The 14,953-nt window shown below is 43.8% G+C and overlaps 1 protein-coding gene across 1 annotated transcript in view; it reads left to right on the top strand.

Annotated features, from left to right (window-relative positions):
- The first annotated feature begins 8,135 nt into the window (after positions 1 to 8,135).
- The window catches only part of TMCC3 (transmembrane and coiled-coil domain family 3), a 314,353-nt gene continuing 307,535 nt past the window's right edge, over positions 8,136 to 14,953 (top strand). The window contains exon 1 of the mRNA XM_030939344.1: positions 8,136 to 8,247. Coding sequence (XP_030795204.1) covers positions 8,239 to 8,247 — 9 coding nt within the window. The 5' untranslated portion in view covers positions 8,136 to 8,238. The remainder of the gene's footprint in view (positions 8,248 to 14,953) is intronic.

Raw genomic sequence — 14,953 nt, 5'->3', positions numbered from 1 at the left:
GTGCCACCACGCCTAGCTGATTTAAAAAAATGTATTTTTGTAGAGACCAGAGTCTAGCTGTGTTGTCCAGGCCGATGACATTGTTTCATTGTCTTCTGGCTTGGGGTTGTTTTGGACATGTTCGTATCTGTTACGATTCTACCCCCACCTACCCTTAGCTTCATGGATGATTTGCCTTTTCTGCCTAGATACCTAAATAACTATTTTCCCTTAAAAATTATTAACTTAACCAGACTATGTTTTTATGTCTGTTTAAAGTACTTTTTGTCCAGCATACAGTATAAATTTTCCTCTGCACATTCAGTTCTTTCTTCATTTTAGAAAAACTCTTCCTGTATTGTGGGTCTAAATGCATATTTTGTTACACTTATTGGATTGTCGACATCAATTAGGGACACCAAGTATCTTATGTTTGATTTCTCTTGGTTCTCTTATTATCTCATTATCCTCTCCCTAATTGCTTTACTCCCTCCGTGGCAAATTATGCATTTGCCATGATTATTGCAAACCTTTTACTATCCATTAATTCAATTTTCAATCATGTCTTTCCTGTTATTTGGCATTTCTAATTTATATATTAGGTCTATAATGGTGTTGTTTCAGTTTTTGGTTCATTTCTTTAGCTCTGACACCTTTTTGCTCTCTTTTGGTCATTTTTTCATCTCAATTTTGAGGTCTTATTTACCCACGTTCATATTCTGAAGGCGTTTATAGTGCGAAGCGCTACCTGGGGGATGTGTTTCGTGGGTTTATGTTTTCTTCAATACCGGTTTCTTCACAGTGCATACATTGTCTTCCTTCCTCCCCACTCCACCCTTTCTTTACTGTACCACATTTACATGGTCATCTTTTCATCTTAATCTTGTTTCATAGAGGCAACTCCAACCAGATCTTTCTGTAACTGTTATATAGTGTGGATGAAGTCTCCTTGGCCCCCATCTCACCTTATCTCAGATGAGTTTGTTGTCATCTCTCTGAGCTACAGTTTTTCTTCATTACATCTAGTATTAGGAAAAGAAGAATCTGTGATCATGATTTACTCTGTTATCTTTACCCTGAAATTATTAGGATAATTTTTTAAAAATGCAAATCTCATCCTAATGTCATATCTTGCTTAAAACTCTTCAGCGGGTTTTTAAAGCTTTTAGGAAAAATGTCTAAACTTCCTTCCTCACATCCAAGATCCTTTATTATTTGGCTTACCTACCTTCCTGGCCTGAGGTCCCCCATCACTCTCTACCACATTTGCTAACTGCTCACAGGAGGCTTTTTGCTGGACCTCGATTAGAACTCAGAATCCTTCTCAACACAGGGCTTCAGGTAGCCGAATGTCCCTCTGGACTCTAGTTAAATTCCATTTGTCATTCAAAACTGAGTTCCAATGTAACCAAAATGGAACTGATAAGAGAACCAAAGTCAAGACTAGGATGATAATTGTGGAAGTGGAAAGGGAGAAACAGTGTCTATATCTACTGCCAAAGCCAGAAAGATATAGACTTTATTACTATATAATCCTACTTTGTCATCAGTGTCTTTTCCAGTATGGTGTAATGGTTTTTTTTTTTTTTTTTTTTTTTTTTTTTGACAAAGTCTCATTCTGTTGCCTAGACTGGAGTGCAGTGGCATGATCTTGACTCAATGCAACCTCCGCCTCCCGGGTTCAAGCAAGCGATTCTCATGCCTCAGCCTCCTGAGTAGCTGGGATTACAGGCATCCGCCACCACGCCCAACTAATGTTTGTATTTTTAGTAGAGACGGATTTTAACCATGTTGGTCAGGCTGGTCTCAAACTCCTGACCTCAGGTGATCCACTTGCCTCAGCCTCCCAAATTGCTGGGATTACAGGTGTGAGCCACTGCGCCCTGTCGGCGTAGTGGGTTTTAAACCCAGACTACCTGGACTCAGGACTTAGCTCTGCCACTTGCTATCTGTATGATTTTGGGGCAACATTATGTAATCTTTACGTGCCTGTTTCCTTATGAGAATTAATTAATGTATGTAAAGCTTTCACTAATTATATGCTCAAAAATGTTACTTAATGTTTTTTATTAAAAGGCACCATCACGGACAGCAATAATGGTCCCATACCACCCAGGAGGAATACCTGATAACCTGGGAGCTGTCCGTGGTGCTAAAACAGCGCTCTCCATCACAGGACAATGTCCCCACTGTTTGTCATATTTTTAGCCCTATATAGGGTAAATCCCTAGTTACATCTTTCCAGCTTTGGCAGTGGATGTAGAAATTGTTTTTCTCTTTCCATTTCCACAACCACCATCCTAATCTTGACCTTGGTTCCTTCATCAGTTCTAATTTGTGTGACTGAGGTTAGCCTCCTAACTTGTCTTCCTACCTCTAGGCCATTTAATCTACCATGATCACATTCTCATCCTCCAAATCCTTCTTAATATGAAGTCAGATCCCTACTTACTAACTCAAGGGAATTTCAAAGAAGTATTTTATTTTATTTTATTTTATTTTATTTTGAGATGGGATCTCGTTCTATCATTCAGGCTTGAGTGCAGCAGTGTGATCTTGGCTCACTGCAGTCTCAACCTCCCCGAGCTCGGATGATTCTCCTGTTTCAGCCTCCGGAGTAGCTGAGACTACAGGTGTGTGCCACCATGCCTGGCTAATTTTTGTATTCTTTATAGAGATGGAGTTGCACTGTTTTCCAGGCCAGTCTTGAACTCCCGGGCTCAATCAAAGGAGTAGGGACAATGCAAATGGCAACATGAGGGGATGGTTAAATGATAATATATCACTGAGATGTGGATATTGAGCAGCCAATAAAGGTAATTATTAAGGCTATGTAAAATATAGGAAACATTAATCAAGGGATAACAGCAGACTATAATATAGTTTGAACATCATTCATTCATTTATTAAACAGGTACTAAGCACATCTATTTTGGGATAGACCATGGAGATGTAAGAATTAAGATAGTCCCTTCTTTAAAGGAGTTCAGAGTCTAGCAGGAGAGATAGCTATGTAAATAGATTGCAGATGCATTTCGACGAAGACTAAAAAGGAGCATGGAATTAAATACATAAGTAGCACTAAGGGGTGCAAGTCTGGGTGAATTTTGTCTTTTTAAATATCCACTAAGGGATGAACTCTGGCACAGAGCCTTAGAAGAAAGAAGAAAACTAAATTCCTATGATAAAGGCAACACACAGTTCTACGTAAGTTCTTTCCCACTCTACCCTGCATCTTCAGGCCACAAGAAGAAGAAGAAAAAGAAAAAGATCAATAGAATGTCAAGCCCCTAAATTGTGGTTCAGTGAAGTTGAACAGGCCTTGGCAAGGGCAAGAAAAGAAATAGCGTAGCAACCATGCAGACCTTCTACAGCAAAGTAAAGACCCAGAATATCCTTAAGTAACTGTGATATTGGAATAAAAAATAAAAATTAACAAGTCACACATCCCAAGGTTCCCTAAGAATGGTTTATTGACTCACCACCTCTACATTGTGGCTCATTCCACTGCACCCTTTGAAGAATATTCTTGCTGGGCATGGTGGCTCATGCCTGTAATCTCAGCACTTTGGGAGGGCTAGGTGGGGGCATCATTTGAGGCTAGGAGTTTGAGAGCAGCCTGGGCAACATAGCAAGACCCCATCTCTAAAAAACAAACAAAAAGAATTGTAGAGATGGGTGTGGCAGCATGCACCTGTAGTCCCAGCTACTTGAAAGGCTGAAAAAATAGTATTCTTCACTCTTCCCATTCAAATCTTATATTTTTTCAAGCTAAAAACTCATCTCCTTTAAGAATTCTTTCTTAACTAATGTCATTTTATTCTAGTATAAATGCTTGAAAGTCAGTTTTAGTGGATATAAAATTCTTGGCTCACATTTTCACCACTTTGAAGAAATTCTGGAGAGAGAAGAGTCTGTCTGATACATTAACATCCACCTATCGCTGCTCAATCTCTTGAGTTCTGGAGTCAGAATTGGGCTAGACATGTGTCACTAATTAAACATGCGGCCTTTGGCAAGTTGTTTCATCTCAATAATAGTCTATCATATGGAGAAGATATTAACAATAATCTTGCAGAGTTTTGTGAGGATGAAACAGATTGATACATGACTTTTCACAGTGCCTGTAACATATAAAGTACTCAATGCATGTAGCTGTGATACATGTTTCCTTGAAATTATTCTTGGTCTCTCTCAGGGAAATATGGATTGATTTAATCAATAATGTATACCCCCCCATAGTAGGTATTTCATAGATGCCTTATGAAGGATTCATATTTAGGAACATGGTAAAGGAAAACAACATTTAATTACTAATGCTTTTCTAAATGGAGGATGACAGACTGGTAAGAAATTATGCTAATTGATAACATTTCTTATCTACAAAAAGAAGAAATTATTGTTATTTCTCTTTTACTCTTTATGTAAAATTGTAAACTAGTTCCTTTTTGTTCAGTTTTATATCAGATGCCTATCTACCTTAATAAGTAATGAAAGAAGTAAGCTTGACCTCCTAATGCTAGTATACTTCCTACTGTATACGAGGAAGTAGATGAAGATCTGTGAATCCAGCCTGCAGATCAAAAGATGGCTGAATAGGCCAGGTGCAGTGGCTCATGCTTGTAATCCCAGCACTTTGGGAGGCCGAGGCATGTGGATCACCTGAGGTCGGGAGTTCAAGACGAGTCTAGCCAACATGGTGAAACCCCGTCTCTACTAAAAATTCAAAAATTAGCTGGGTGTGGTTGTGGGTGCCTGTAATCCCAGCTACTCGGGAGCTGAGGCAGGAGAATCACTTGAATCTGGGATGCGGAAGTTGCAGTGAGCTGAGATGGTGCTAATGCACTCCAGCCGGGGTGACAAGAGCAAAACACTGTCTCAAAAAACAAACAAAAAACAGTGTTGTTTGTGACTGGTGGAAATGTTGTTAAACAATTAAGAAAAAAGGGAAAAATATAGTGTTCTCAAACATTAGATGATTTGCAAGGAAACAAATAATATGGCTGAGTTTAGAAGGCTAATGGAGATATGATAATATGAAACAGACAACTCTATCATTAAAGTATTTTGAAGATTCTTTAAACATATGAAAGAAACAAAGAACTTTCCCCCTCCCCCTGGAATAAAAAAGGGGGAAATCTGATTCAATCTAGTTTTACTTTTAAATTGATTCTTCAGGGTAGTTAATGAGAGCATTGGAAACATGAGGATTTCCGTAGATGGCCAGTGTGACTGTGTTCCATTAGCAACTGACATGTTGTCATTTATTTGGTACAGTTGAATAACAGTCTCGGTTTCTGAAGGGAATTTAAAAATGATTCGGGCTAACTAATGCTTCAAGATCATCCTAACAACTACTTAACTGAAACTGACCCCCCTCCCCACACCAGGAGTCTTATTCAAGTTTAGTAAGAAATGAACATTAGGGCGGGCTCAGTGGCTCATGTCTGTAATCCCAACACTTTGGGAGGCCGAGGTGGGTGGATCACCTAAGGTCAGGAGTTCAAGACCAGCCTGGCCAATATGGTGAAATCCTGCCTCTACTAAAAATACAAAAAATTAGCTGGGTGTGGTGGCGGGCGCCTGTAATGCCAGCTACTTGGGACACTGAAGTGGGAGAATTGCTTGAACCTGGGAGACAGAAGTTGCAGTGATCCAAGATTGCGCCACTGCACTCCAGACTGGGCACAACAGAGTGAGACTCCGTCTCAAAGGATGAAAAGAAGAACATTAATTTGATTAGATATCACATTTGCAAAGCAAAGAGTATTAATTAGAGGGAGCAGGAAGAGGTACTGTTGTAGAAAGCAGCACAAGCAGTGTTAAAACAAGGGGCTGTGGTGAAATCACACAAACCAATGAAGTGGCTAACACTGTACCGCCAGGTTAAGATTTTTTACAATGCTGAGCAAGAATGCTGATACTTTAATACTCAGATAGTAATACTCTAAATCTTCAACTTTACTTCTGGCTAGGCCTTTAATGCATCTATTTAGTCCAAGTCATCATTTTACAGATGAGGAAGCTAAGGCTCAGAGATATCAAGTGACTAATCTATGACAAAAGCTCTGTTTTTACTTCCAGGAACACCTTTACACAGTTGCACCTTTTCTATGAAGCAGAGGAGGGCAGTATTGCATGGCCATTAAGTGAGAGGGCTCTCGTGTCAGACTGCCTTAATTGAAATCCAGGCTGAGCCACTAACAAGCTGTGTGATCTTGGGCAAATTATCTGCCCTTTCTGAGCTGGAGTATCTCCCTCTAGAAAACCATAATATCACAGTACATACTTCAGAGAGTTGTGTGGATTGAAATGATAACACAGGTATGGCTCAGAAGTACAATTACTAACATTGTTATTTTCCCAAAGAAAGGCAAAAACACAAGAGCTCAATCAGAAGAGATTCATATCCAGGGAGGAAAAAACCCACTGTATACAGATCATAAGGTAAAGTAAAAAAGTGACGTGGCAAGTGTCATTAATTGTCGTTTCTTACATTTTCCCTTCACACATCAGTCACTCCTTCCCCTATCTGTGCTGATAGGCACCAAAGAGAAATCCAGACAAAATGTTTTTATTCATTAGATCATTAAGGTACTTCGTGTAATATTATGGTCTCTTTAGTGCTGCTGACACTCAATCGATGTTAGAAAATTAGAAAGGTATTTCTTTGACAGTGGTGATCTGCCAGAATAACTGGCATAAAGGCAATGCCAAAGCTGAAACACTCAAGAGAAGTGTTTACCCGGCACAAGCCTTTGCATTCCCACTGCTGTCTGCCTGCATACCTGTCACAGCCGCTTTGAAAACACAAGCGTCCTTGGATGCTTTTCAAAAGATCCTTTGACAAACAAGAGATATTTTTTCTACACAAAATTCAGGCTGCTTTGAGTTCCGTGCTATTTGATTCACTTTGTTCAGCAGTTGAAGCAGAATAAAATCAGATTTCTTCCTGGAAGACCTTCCCACATCATTCCATCCTGTTCTTGCGGATTTAGATGCTGCATTCTGGGCTCAAGGGTGAGCAGTGTTTTCATGATCTGGGGAATATAATTTTTCCCCCTTCTCATTTTTTCCCCCCAGAAGCATTAGCATTTGGGGATGGGCTTCCGTGTTGTTTGGAAAAGTGGGGGTGGAGGTCGATTGTGAAGAGAAAGCTGTGCACGCAGGGGGTTGCTAGGAAAAACCGTGGGTTTCGCTGGAATGGGGATGCAGACCCCTTCCCCTGCCAAGCGCCTTCACCTGAATGAGACCAGGCTGTCTCTGTTCCACGGCGTTTCCTCCAGCCCCGGGTGAACCTGCTGTTTACCACTCTTAACTCTTTTCCCACCCTTCCCTGCAAAGCTTTATGAATGCTCAGGACTTTCAAAAAACAATCGCAGCATCTAAGGAATGGAAAAGGGCCGGCGAGGTGGCTCACGCCTCTCATCCCAGCACTTTGGGAGGCCGAGGCTGGAGGATAGCTTGAGGCCAGGATTTTGAGACCAGCCTGGGCAAAATGGTGAGACACTGTCTCTATAAAAGAATAAAAATACAAAAATTAGCCAGGCGTAGTGGAGCGCGCTCCTGTGGTCCCAGCTACTGGGGAGGCTGAGGTGGGAGGATCGTTTGATCCTGGGAGTTCAAGGCTGCAGTGAGCCGAGATCGCGCCCCTGCGCTCAGCATGGGGACAGACCGAGACCCTGTCTGAAAAATTAAAAAGAAAACGAAGAGTAGGAACGGACATTAGCGGGCCACCTTCCCATCCTATGGGGAGGATTTTAAGGTGGTACTTTTAAGGCGAGTGAGAATTGCCATCTGCGCTCACCGCCCATCCCCTCTTGCTCCGCAAACTTGGGGTCCCCGCAGGGTGGGCCCACCGTTCACCCCTAAGCTTCTCCAGTTCAGTTCTGGGGGTTGCGGGACAGGCATCGGAGACCCGCTCTGCTCTCGGTGGGGCGGGAACTTGAGGAAGAGTAGAGGGACGAAGCGGCCCGAGGAGGCGGGGACGCCGCGACTGGGGCAGAAGGGCCCCGGGGCCCAGGGGCTCCGCGAGCTCAGGGCGCCCCTAGCCGGCTCCGCGCCGCCGCCGCAGCCCGGGTAGAGCCCAGGGGACCCCGTGGCCAGCGCGCCCCCGCCCCGCCCCCGTCGACTCTGAGGCCGCGGCGCAGGCGTGTGCAGGCGGGGGCAGCGCGGAGCTCCGGGTCTGCCCAGCGTCGCCGCCCGCCCAGCCCTTCTCGCGCTCAAGTCGCGGAGTCCGGCCCGGACGGCCCCGACACCATGCGGAGGGTGAGTGAGCCGTCGCCCCGGGGCGCGGGGACAGGAGCGTGCGGCGGGGCCCTCGCCGCGGGAAGGGTGAGGGCGCGGCGGGGCCGGACGTCGGCGGGGAGCGGGGGCGCCCGTAGCGGACTGGGGAGGGGAAGGGGCGCCGCAGGAGTCCCGGGCCTGCACTCTTCGTGGTTGCGCCGGCACGTCGGAGCCCTGGGCCGGCGTCTGCGAGGTGGGCTGCCCCGGGGCTCCGCCCCCCGCCTGCGAGCGAGCCACTTCTCCGGCGCCCCTCATGCCCGCCCGGCTGCCTTCTGCCCAGCGCCCCGGTCCTTCCTTGGAAGCCCGGACAGCTCTGCTGGGCGTCAGTGGGGCTCCCTCGGCGCACACCCCAGAGAAGGAGCCAGCCCCAGGTCCAGGCCAGGTGGGCGACATGTCGAGGCCGGGGCTGGGGTTGGGGAGAGGAAGGATGCCGGCACTCTGGCAGTTGGAAGGCGCGAGTCTCCCCCAGGCACCCCCCGCCGACGGCGCGCAGCTCCTGTCCTGGGGCGCCCTGGGGGTCTGCGGCTGGTGCTTTACCGGCAGGTGTCGGGGGCCCCGCGCTCACCCCCACCCTCCAGCCAAGGCGCCTGTGGAAAAACGAAGAATAAACAGGCTCAGCTGCAGGGGCTCTTCCACCTCCAGGGACAGCTCGGGGGACTGGTGCTGCTTACTGTCAGCCACGGAGAGGGCGCAGGCCGTAGTGCAGCTCGGTCTTACTTGTCTGGGGAAGTTAATTAACACGAAGGTGCTGGCGATTTTGTAAGTTATGAGACCCGGTGTGCCGTTTTGTATTTTAACTTTGGAAATGGAAGGTGCTTTAATCAAATACAAGATCTCGGCAGTTAATAGTGTGGAAAAGCAGTAGAGGAAACTTAAGGAAGTCCCATTAGGTACCATCCACATTGTCCCAGATCTCCTAAGGCCACCCTGAAGACAGTTTAGGCGCCAAGGAAGGGATGGAGGGGTGTTTTCTGAAAAGGCAAGGCTGAGAAGAAATGGAAGAAAACCAAAACAGAACAAAAAACAAAACAAAACAAAAACAAACAAACAAACAAAAAAAAAAAAAAACAAGAAAACAAAAACGGAGTAAGACTCTGCCACCAGAGTCCATGCATTACTCTAGGTTGGAACTTGGGGTTGACTTATAAGGTGCGTAGGCGCCTATTGCTTTGGTCACCTGAGTGGCCCTTTCAGAGATTTCTGCCTGTCAGTGGCTGGGTCGCTTCCAAGGGAACTCGGGCCTCTTTTTGCTGGTGGTACCAGAATTAAGTGTTCCCTGTGTGTGTGTGTTGAGCGGGGTGTCTTTGGAGGGAGTATACAGCAAGTGTGAATTGGCCCCAGCTGCCCCTGGAAAGTTCTCAGTGAGCTGACATGGAAATTTACCTGGCTTACACTTTTGGAGCTAGTCCAGACCTGCTCAGGTGTTTCTGGGGAGAACAGGATTCCAGCCAGACTGGCCAGCTAGTTTCGCATGCAGCAGAAATGGAAACTGGCCGTGGTGAGGTTACTTGTTTGAACTCCAAATTCGGGGGTCAGCAACCTCCTTTTACCGTCAGTGCCCCAGGGTAATTAAAGAAAAGAGCCTGAATGGGATCCGTAGTCGTGCGTGTTAGAGGGAGAATCACGATTTGGAGATGGAGGGCATTGACCAGAGTATCTTAACATGTGATCTGTCTGCCACCTGCCTTAGGATGGAAGAGATGGATGCTTGTTGCAGATGCAGATTCCTAGGCTGTGTTTCAAACCTAATGAGTCAGAATCTCTGAAACTGGAGCTCGTCAATCTGCATTTTAAATCCCCAGCCCCCACCTCCATAAGACGTGTGTATTAAGCACCTACTGTGTGCAGGCGCTGTTCTGAGCTCTAGGAATACTGTGAGGAACATGACATACAACAGCCTTTTTCTCTTGGAGACCACATTCAAACTGAGAAGTCGGATAATAAAGTAGTAAACAAATGTACGAATTCGTCATTTCAGATAGTGATGAGTGCTGTGAAGAAAATAGAGCAGGATTTGTGCCCAGGTTTGCTGGACTCCAAAGCCTTGGCTCTTGACATTACACTCTGTTGCCTACAAACTTTTTGTTTCTGCCCCAGACCCTGTCTGGTTCTGGAGAAGCATATAATTTGGCAGTTTGGCAGATGCATGTGGCAACCCTTCAACTGTTGCAGATCAGTAGCTGCAGATAGAGAGTGTGCAGAGACTATTAGAATCAAAAGTAATTACTTTCATTTGGTGTCCTTGAATGAAAGAGAAGATGCATAGGGAATGTACAGAGTAGGAGCACAGAAGATGCCCAGTATTTGGGTTGCTCTGAAGAGAGAGGCTATGGTCTGAATGTTTGTGGTCCCCACAGTTCATATGTTGAAATCCTTACCCTCAAGGTGATGGTATTAAGAGATGGGTCTCTGGCTCATGCCTGTAATCCCAGCACTCTGGGAGGCTGAGGCGGGCGGATCACGAGGTCAGGAGATCAAGACCATCCTGGCTAACACGGTGAAACCCCGTTTCTACTAAAAATACAAAAAAATTAGCTGGGCATGGTGGCAGGCCCCTGTAGTCCCAGCTACTCGGGAGCCTGAGGCAGGAGAATGGCGTGAACCTGGGAGGCGGAGCTTGCAGTGCGCGGAGATCGCTCCACTGCACTCCAGTCTGGGCATCAGAGTGAAACTCTGTCTCAAAAAAAGAAAAAAAAAAAAGGTGGGTCTTTGGGAGGTGATCAGGTTACAAGGGCAGAAGCTTATAAAGGAGGCCTCAGAGAGCTACCTTGCCCCTTCCATAATGTGAGAAGACACCATCTCGGAACCAGAACTTGGGCCCTCACCAGACACTGAATCTGCTGGGGCCGTGATCTTGGACTTTCCAATCTCCAGAGCTGTGAGAAACACATTTTTGTCGTTTAAAGTCATCCAGTCTATGGGTTTTGATTGTAGTAGCCCAAATGGGCTCCGACAAAAGGCTGATGTGGTGTGTACTGTGCTGCCCAGGACTTTGAACACCAGAGAACCCCATGGTTGGGTCTTCTTTCACCTCTTCACATAGCTCCTTCGTATTTCCTTCATTATTTTTGAATCCAAAATGAGCTCTTTCCATGCAAGCCAGGAGTTACAGAGGATTGGTTGCTTTAAAAAATTATTTGTGTTAGAAAAAGTTAGAAAGCAGTGGTGGGAGAATAATTATAATGGTAGCTACTTTTTTTTTTTTTTTTTTTTTTTTGAGGCAGGGTTTCGCTCTCTCACCCAGGTGGCAGTGCGGTGGCACCCTCACAGCTCACTGCAGCCTCACTTTCTGGGCTCAAGTGATCCTCCTGCCTCATTTTTTTATTTTCTGTAACGATGAGATCTCATTATGTTGTCCAGGCTGGTAGCTACTATTTACTGATTATTTTCTTTAAGCCAGGCATCTACTGTCTTCCTTCATTTTCATAACAACCTTTTAAGTTAAAAATTAATAGGTGATACATTTACATAGTATAAAATTTAAAAGATATCAAAAGTTTACAATGAAAATGAGCCTTCCTATTCTGTTGCCCAGCTAGTTCCCCTTCCTAGAAGCAATTGATGTTAACTCATCTCTTCTATCCCTCTAGAAATAATCTATGCATATATAAGCAGTTATATATTCATACTTTTTGTTTTTAAAAGCACAAATGGTAGCATATAAGTACACTCTTCTTCACCACGCTTTTTTCTCTTATACAACAAGATTGGTATTTATAGATTTATGAAGGTCTCTTTATTTATATATGTGTGTGTATGTATCTATATGTTATTTTTTTTTTTGAGACAGAGTCTTGCTATGTTTCCCAGGCTGCAGTGCAGTGGCGCAATCCTACCTCACTGCAGACTTAACCTTCTGTGCTCAAGTGATCCTTCCACCTCTGCCTCCAGAGTAGCTGGTACTCCAGGCATGCGCCATCACACCTGGCTAATTTTTTTTATTTGTAGAGATAGGGGTCTCACTCTGTTGCCCAGATTGGTCTTGAACTCTCCTTGGCTCAAGGAATCCTCCCATATTCGCCTCCCCAAGTGCTAGGATTACAGGTGTGGGTCCTCTGCACCCAGCGCTAAGTTCTCTTTATAGCTGTAAATGGGAAACCTTTATGTCAATAGACAGGCATAACTCGAAGATGTTGCAGGCTTGATTCCAGACCATCGCAATAAAGTGAGTATCTAAATAAAGTGAATCAAACAATTTTTTAGTTTCATAGTGCATATAAAAGTTATGTTCACACTACACTGTAGTCTATTAAGTATGTAATTGCATTGTTTAAAAAAGCACAGTGTATATATTTTAAATAAAAATACTTTATTGCTAAAAAATGCCAACAATTGTCTGAGCTTTCAGTGAGTCATAATCTTATTGCTGTTGGAGGGTCTTGCCTCAGTGTTGAAGGCTACTGACTGACTAGAGCGGGGTGGTTGCTGAAGGTTGGGGTGACTGTGGCAATTTCTTAAAATAAAACAACAATGAAATTTGCTGCATTGATTGACTCTTCCTTTCATGAAAGATTTCTCTGTAGCATGTGATGTTGTTTGATAGCATTTTCCCTATAGTAGAACTTCTTTCAAAATTGGAGTCAGTGCTCTCAAATCCTGCCTGTGTTGTCAACTAACGTTATTCTAATTCTAATTCTTTGTTGTTATTTCAACAATGTGGCAGCATCTTCACCAGGACTGGTTTCATCTCAAGAAACCACTTCTTTACTCATTCATTAGAAGCCTCATCCATTCAAATTTTATGAGATTGCAGCAATTCAGTCGCATCTTCAGGCTCCACTTCTAATTCTGGTTCTTTTGCTGTTTCCAGTGCAGTTCGTTCCTCCACTGAAGTCTTGAACCTCTCAAAGTCATTCATAAGAGTTGGACCCATCTTCCAGACTCCTGTTAACGTTGATATCGTAAATGTTCATATTAAGAATGTTGTTAATGGCATGTAAAAATGGTGAATCCATTCCAGAAGGTTTTCAATTTATTTTGCCATCAGGGGAATCACTATGGCAGCCATAACATTACAAAATGTATTCTTACGTCATAAGACTTGAAAGTTGAAATTGCTTCTTGACCCATGGCCTGAAGAATGGATGTTGTATTAGCAGGCACAAAAACAACATCAATCTCCTTGGATATTTCCATCAGAGATATTGGGTGACTAAGTTCATTGTCAATGTGCATTAATACTTTGAAAGAATCTTTTTATTTTTTTTTCTGAGCAGTAGGTCTCAACAGTGGGCTTAAAATATTCAGTAAGCCATGATGTAAACAGATGTGCTATCATCCAGGCTTTGTGGTTCTGTTTATAGAACACAGGCAAAGTCGATTTAGCATAATTCTTAAGAGCCCAAGGATTTTCAGAATGGTAAATGAGCATTGGCTTCAACTTAATGTCACCAGCTATATTTGTCCCTAACAGGAGAGTCAACCTGTCTTTTGAAGCTATGAAGCCAGGCATTGACTTCTCATCTCTAGCTATGTAAGTCCTGGTTGACATCTTCTTCCAATATAAGGCTGTTTGGTCTACACTGAAAATCTGTTATTCAGTGTAGTCATCTTCATGATTGATCTTAGCTACATCTTCCGGATAACTTGCTATAGCTTCTCCATCAGCACTTGCTGCCTCCCCCTGCACTTTTATGTTACAGAGACAGCTTCATTCCTTAAATCTCATGAACCAGCCTATGCCAGCTTCAAACTTTTATTCTGCAGCTTCCTCTCCTCTTTCAGCCTTCATAGAATTAAAGAGAGTTAGCACCTTGCCCTGGATTAGGTTTTGGCTTAGGGAATTATGACTGGTTTGATCTATCTAGACTGCTAAAACTTTCTCCCCTTCAGTGATAAGGCTGTTTTGCTTTCTTATTATTCATGTGTTCACTGGAGTAGCACTTTTAATTTCCTTCAAGAACTTTTCCTTTGCATTTACTACTTGGCTGACCATTCAGTGCAGCAAGCCTGGCTTTTGGCCTATCTCGGCTTTCAGTATGCCTTCCTCGCTAAGCTTAATCATTTCTAGCTTTTGATTTAAAGTGGGAGGTGGACAACTCTTCCATTTGCTTTAATACTCAGAGGCCATCGTAAGGTTATTAATTGACCTGATTTCAATATCGTTGTGTCTCAGAATAGAGAAGCCCAAGGAAAGAGGGAGAGAGGAAGAGTTGGTGGGTAGAACTGTCAGGATATGCTCAACATTTATACAGTAAGTTTACCATTTTATGTGGGTACGGTTCGCGGTGCCCCGAAACAATCACAACAGTATCATTAAAGACCAGTGGTCACAAATCACCTTAACAGATACAGTAATAATAAAAAAGGTTGAAATATTGAGAGAATTACTAAAATGTGTCCCAAAGACGTGCAATGAGCGTATACTGTTGGAAAATGGTACAGATAGACTTGCTGGACACAGGGTTGCCACAAGCCTTCAATTAGTAAAAGAGACAGTATCTGTGACGTTCAATAAAGGGAAGTACACTAAACCGAGGTATGCCTGCACTAGAATTTTTTTTCTGGTATTTTGCTGTTATCAACAATGTTGCAGTGAATAATCTTATATATTCTTGATTTTGCATGTGTGCAAGCATATTTGCATGATAAATTGCAGTGGAATTTCTGGGTCAAGTGATGTGAATACTTGTATTTTCAGTAGGTAAAGCAACATAGTGTAGGAGTTAGGAGCACAGACCTGTAGACA

Source organism: Rhinopithecus roxellana, chromosome 10, assembly GCF_007565055.1.
Source record: "Rhinopithecus roxellana isolate Shanxi Qingling chromosome 10, ASM756505v1, whole genome shotgun sequence".
NCBI lineage: Eukaryota > Metazoa > Chordata > Mammalia > Primates > Cercopithecidae > Rhinopithecus > Rhinopithecus roxellana.
The sequence above is the reverse complement of the archived record's forward strand: the minus strand, read 5'-3'. Positions and strand labels throughout refer to the sequence as shown.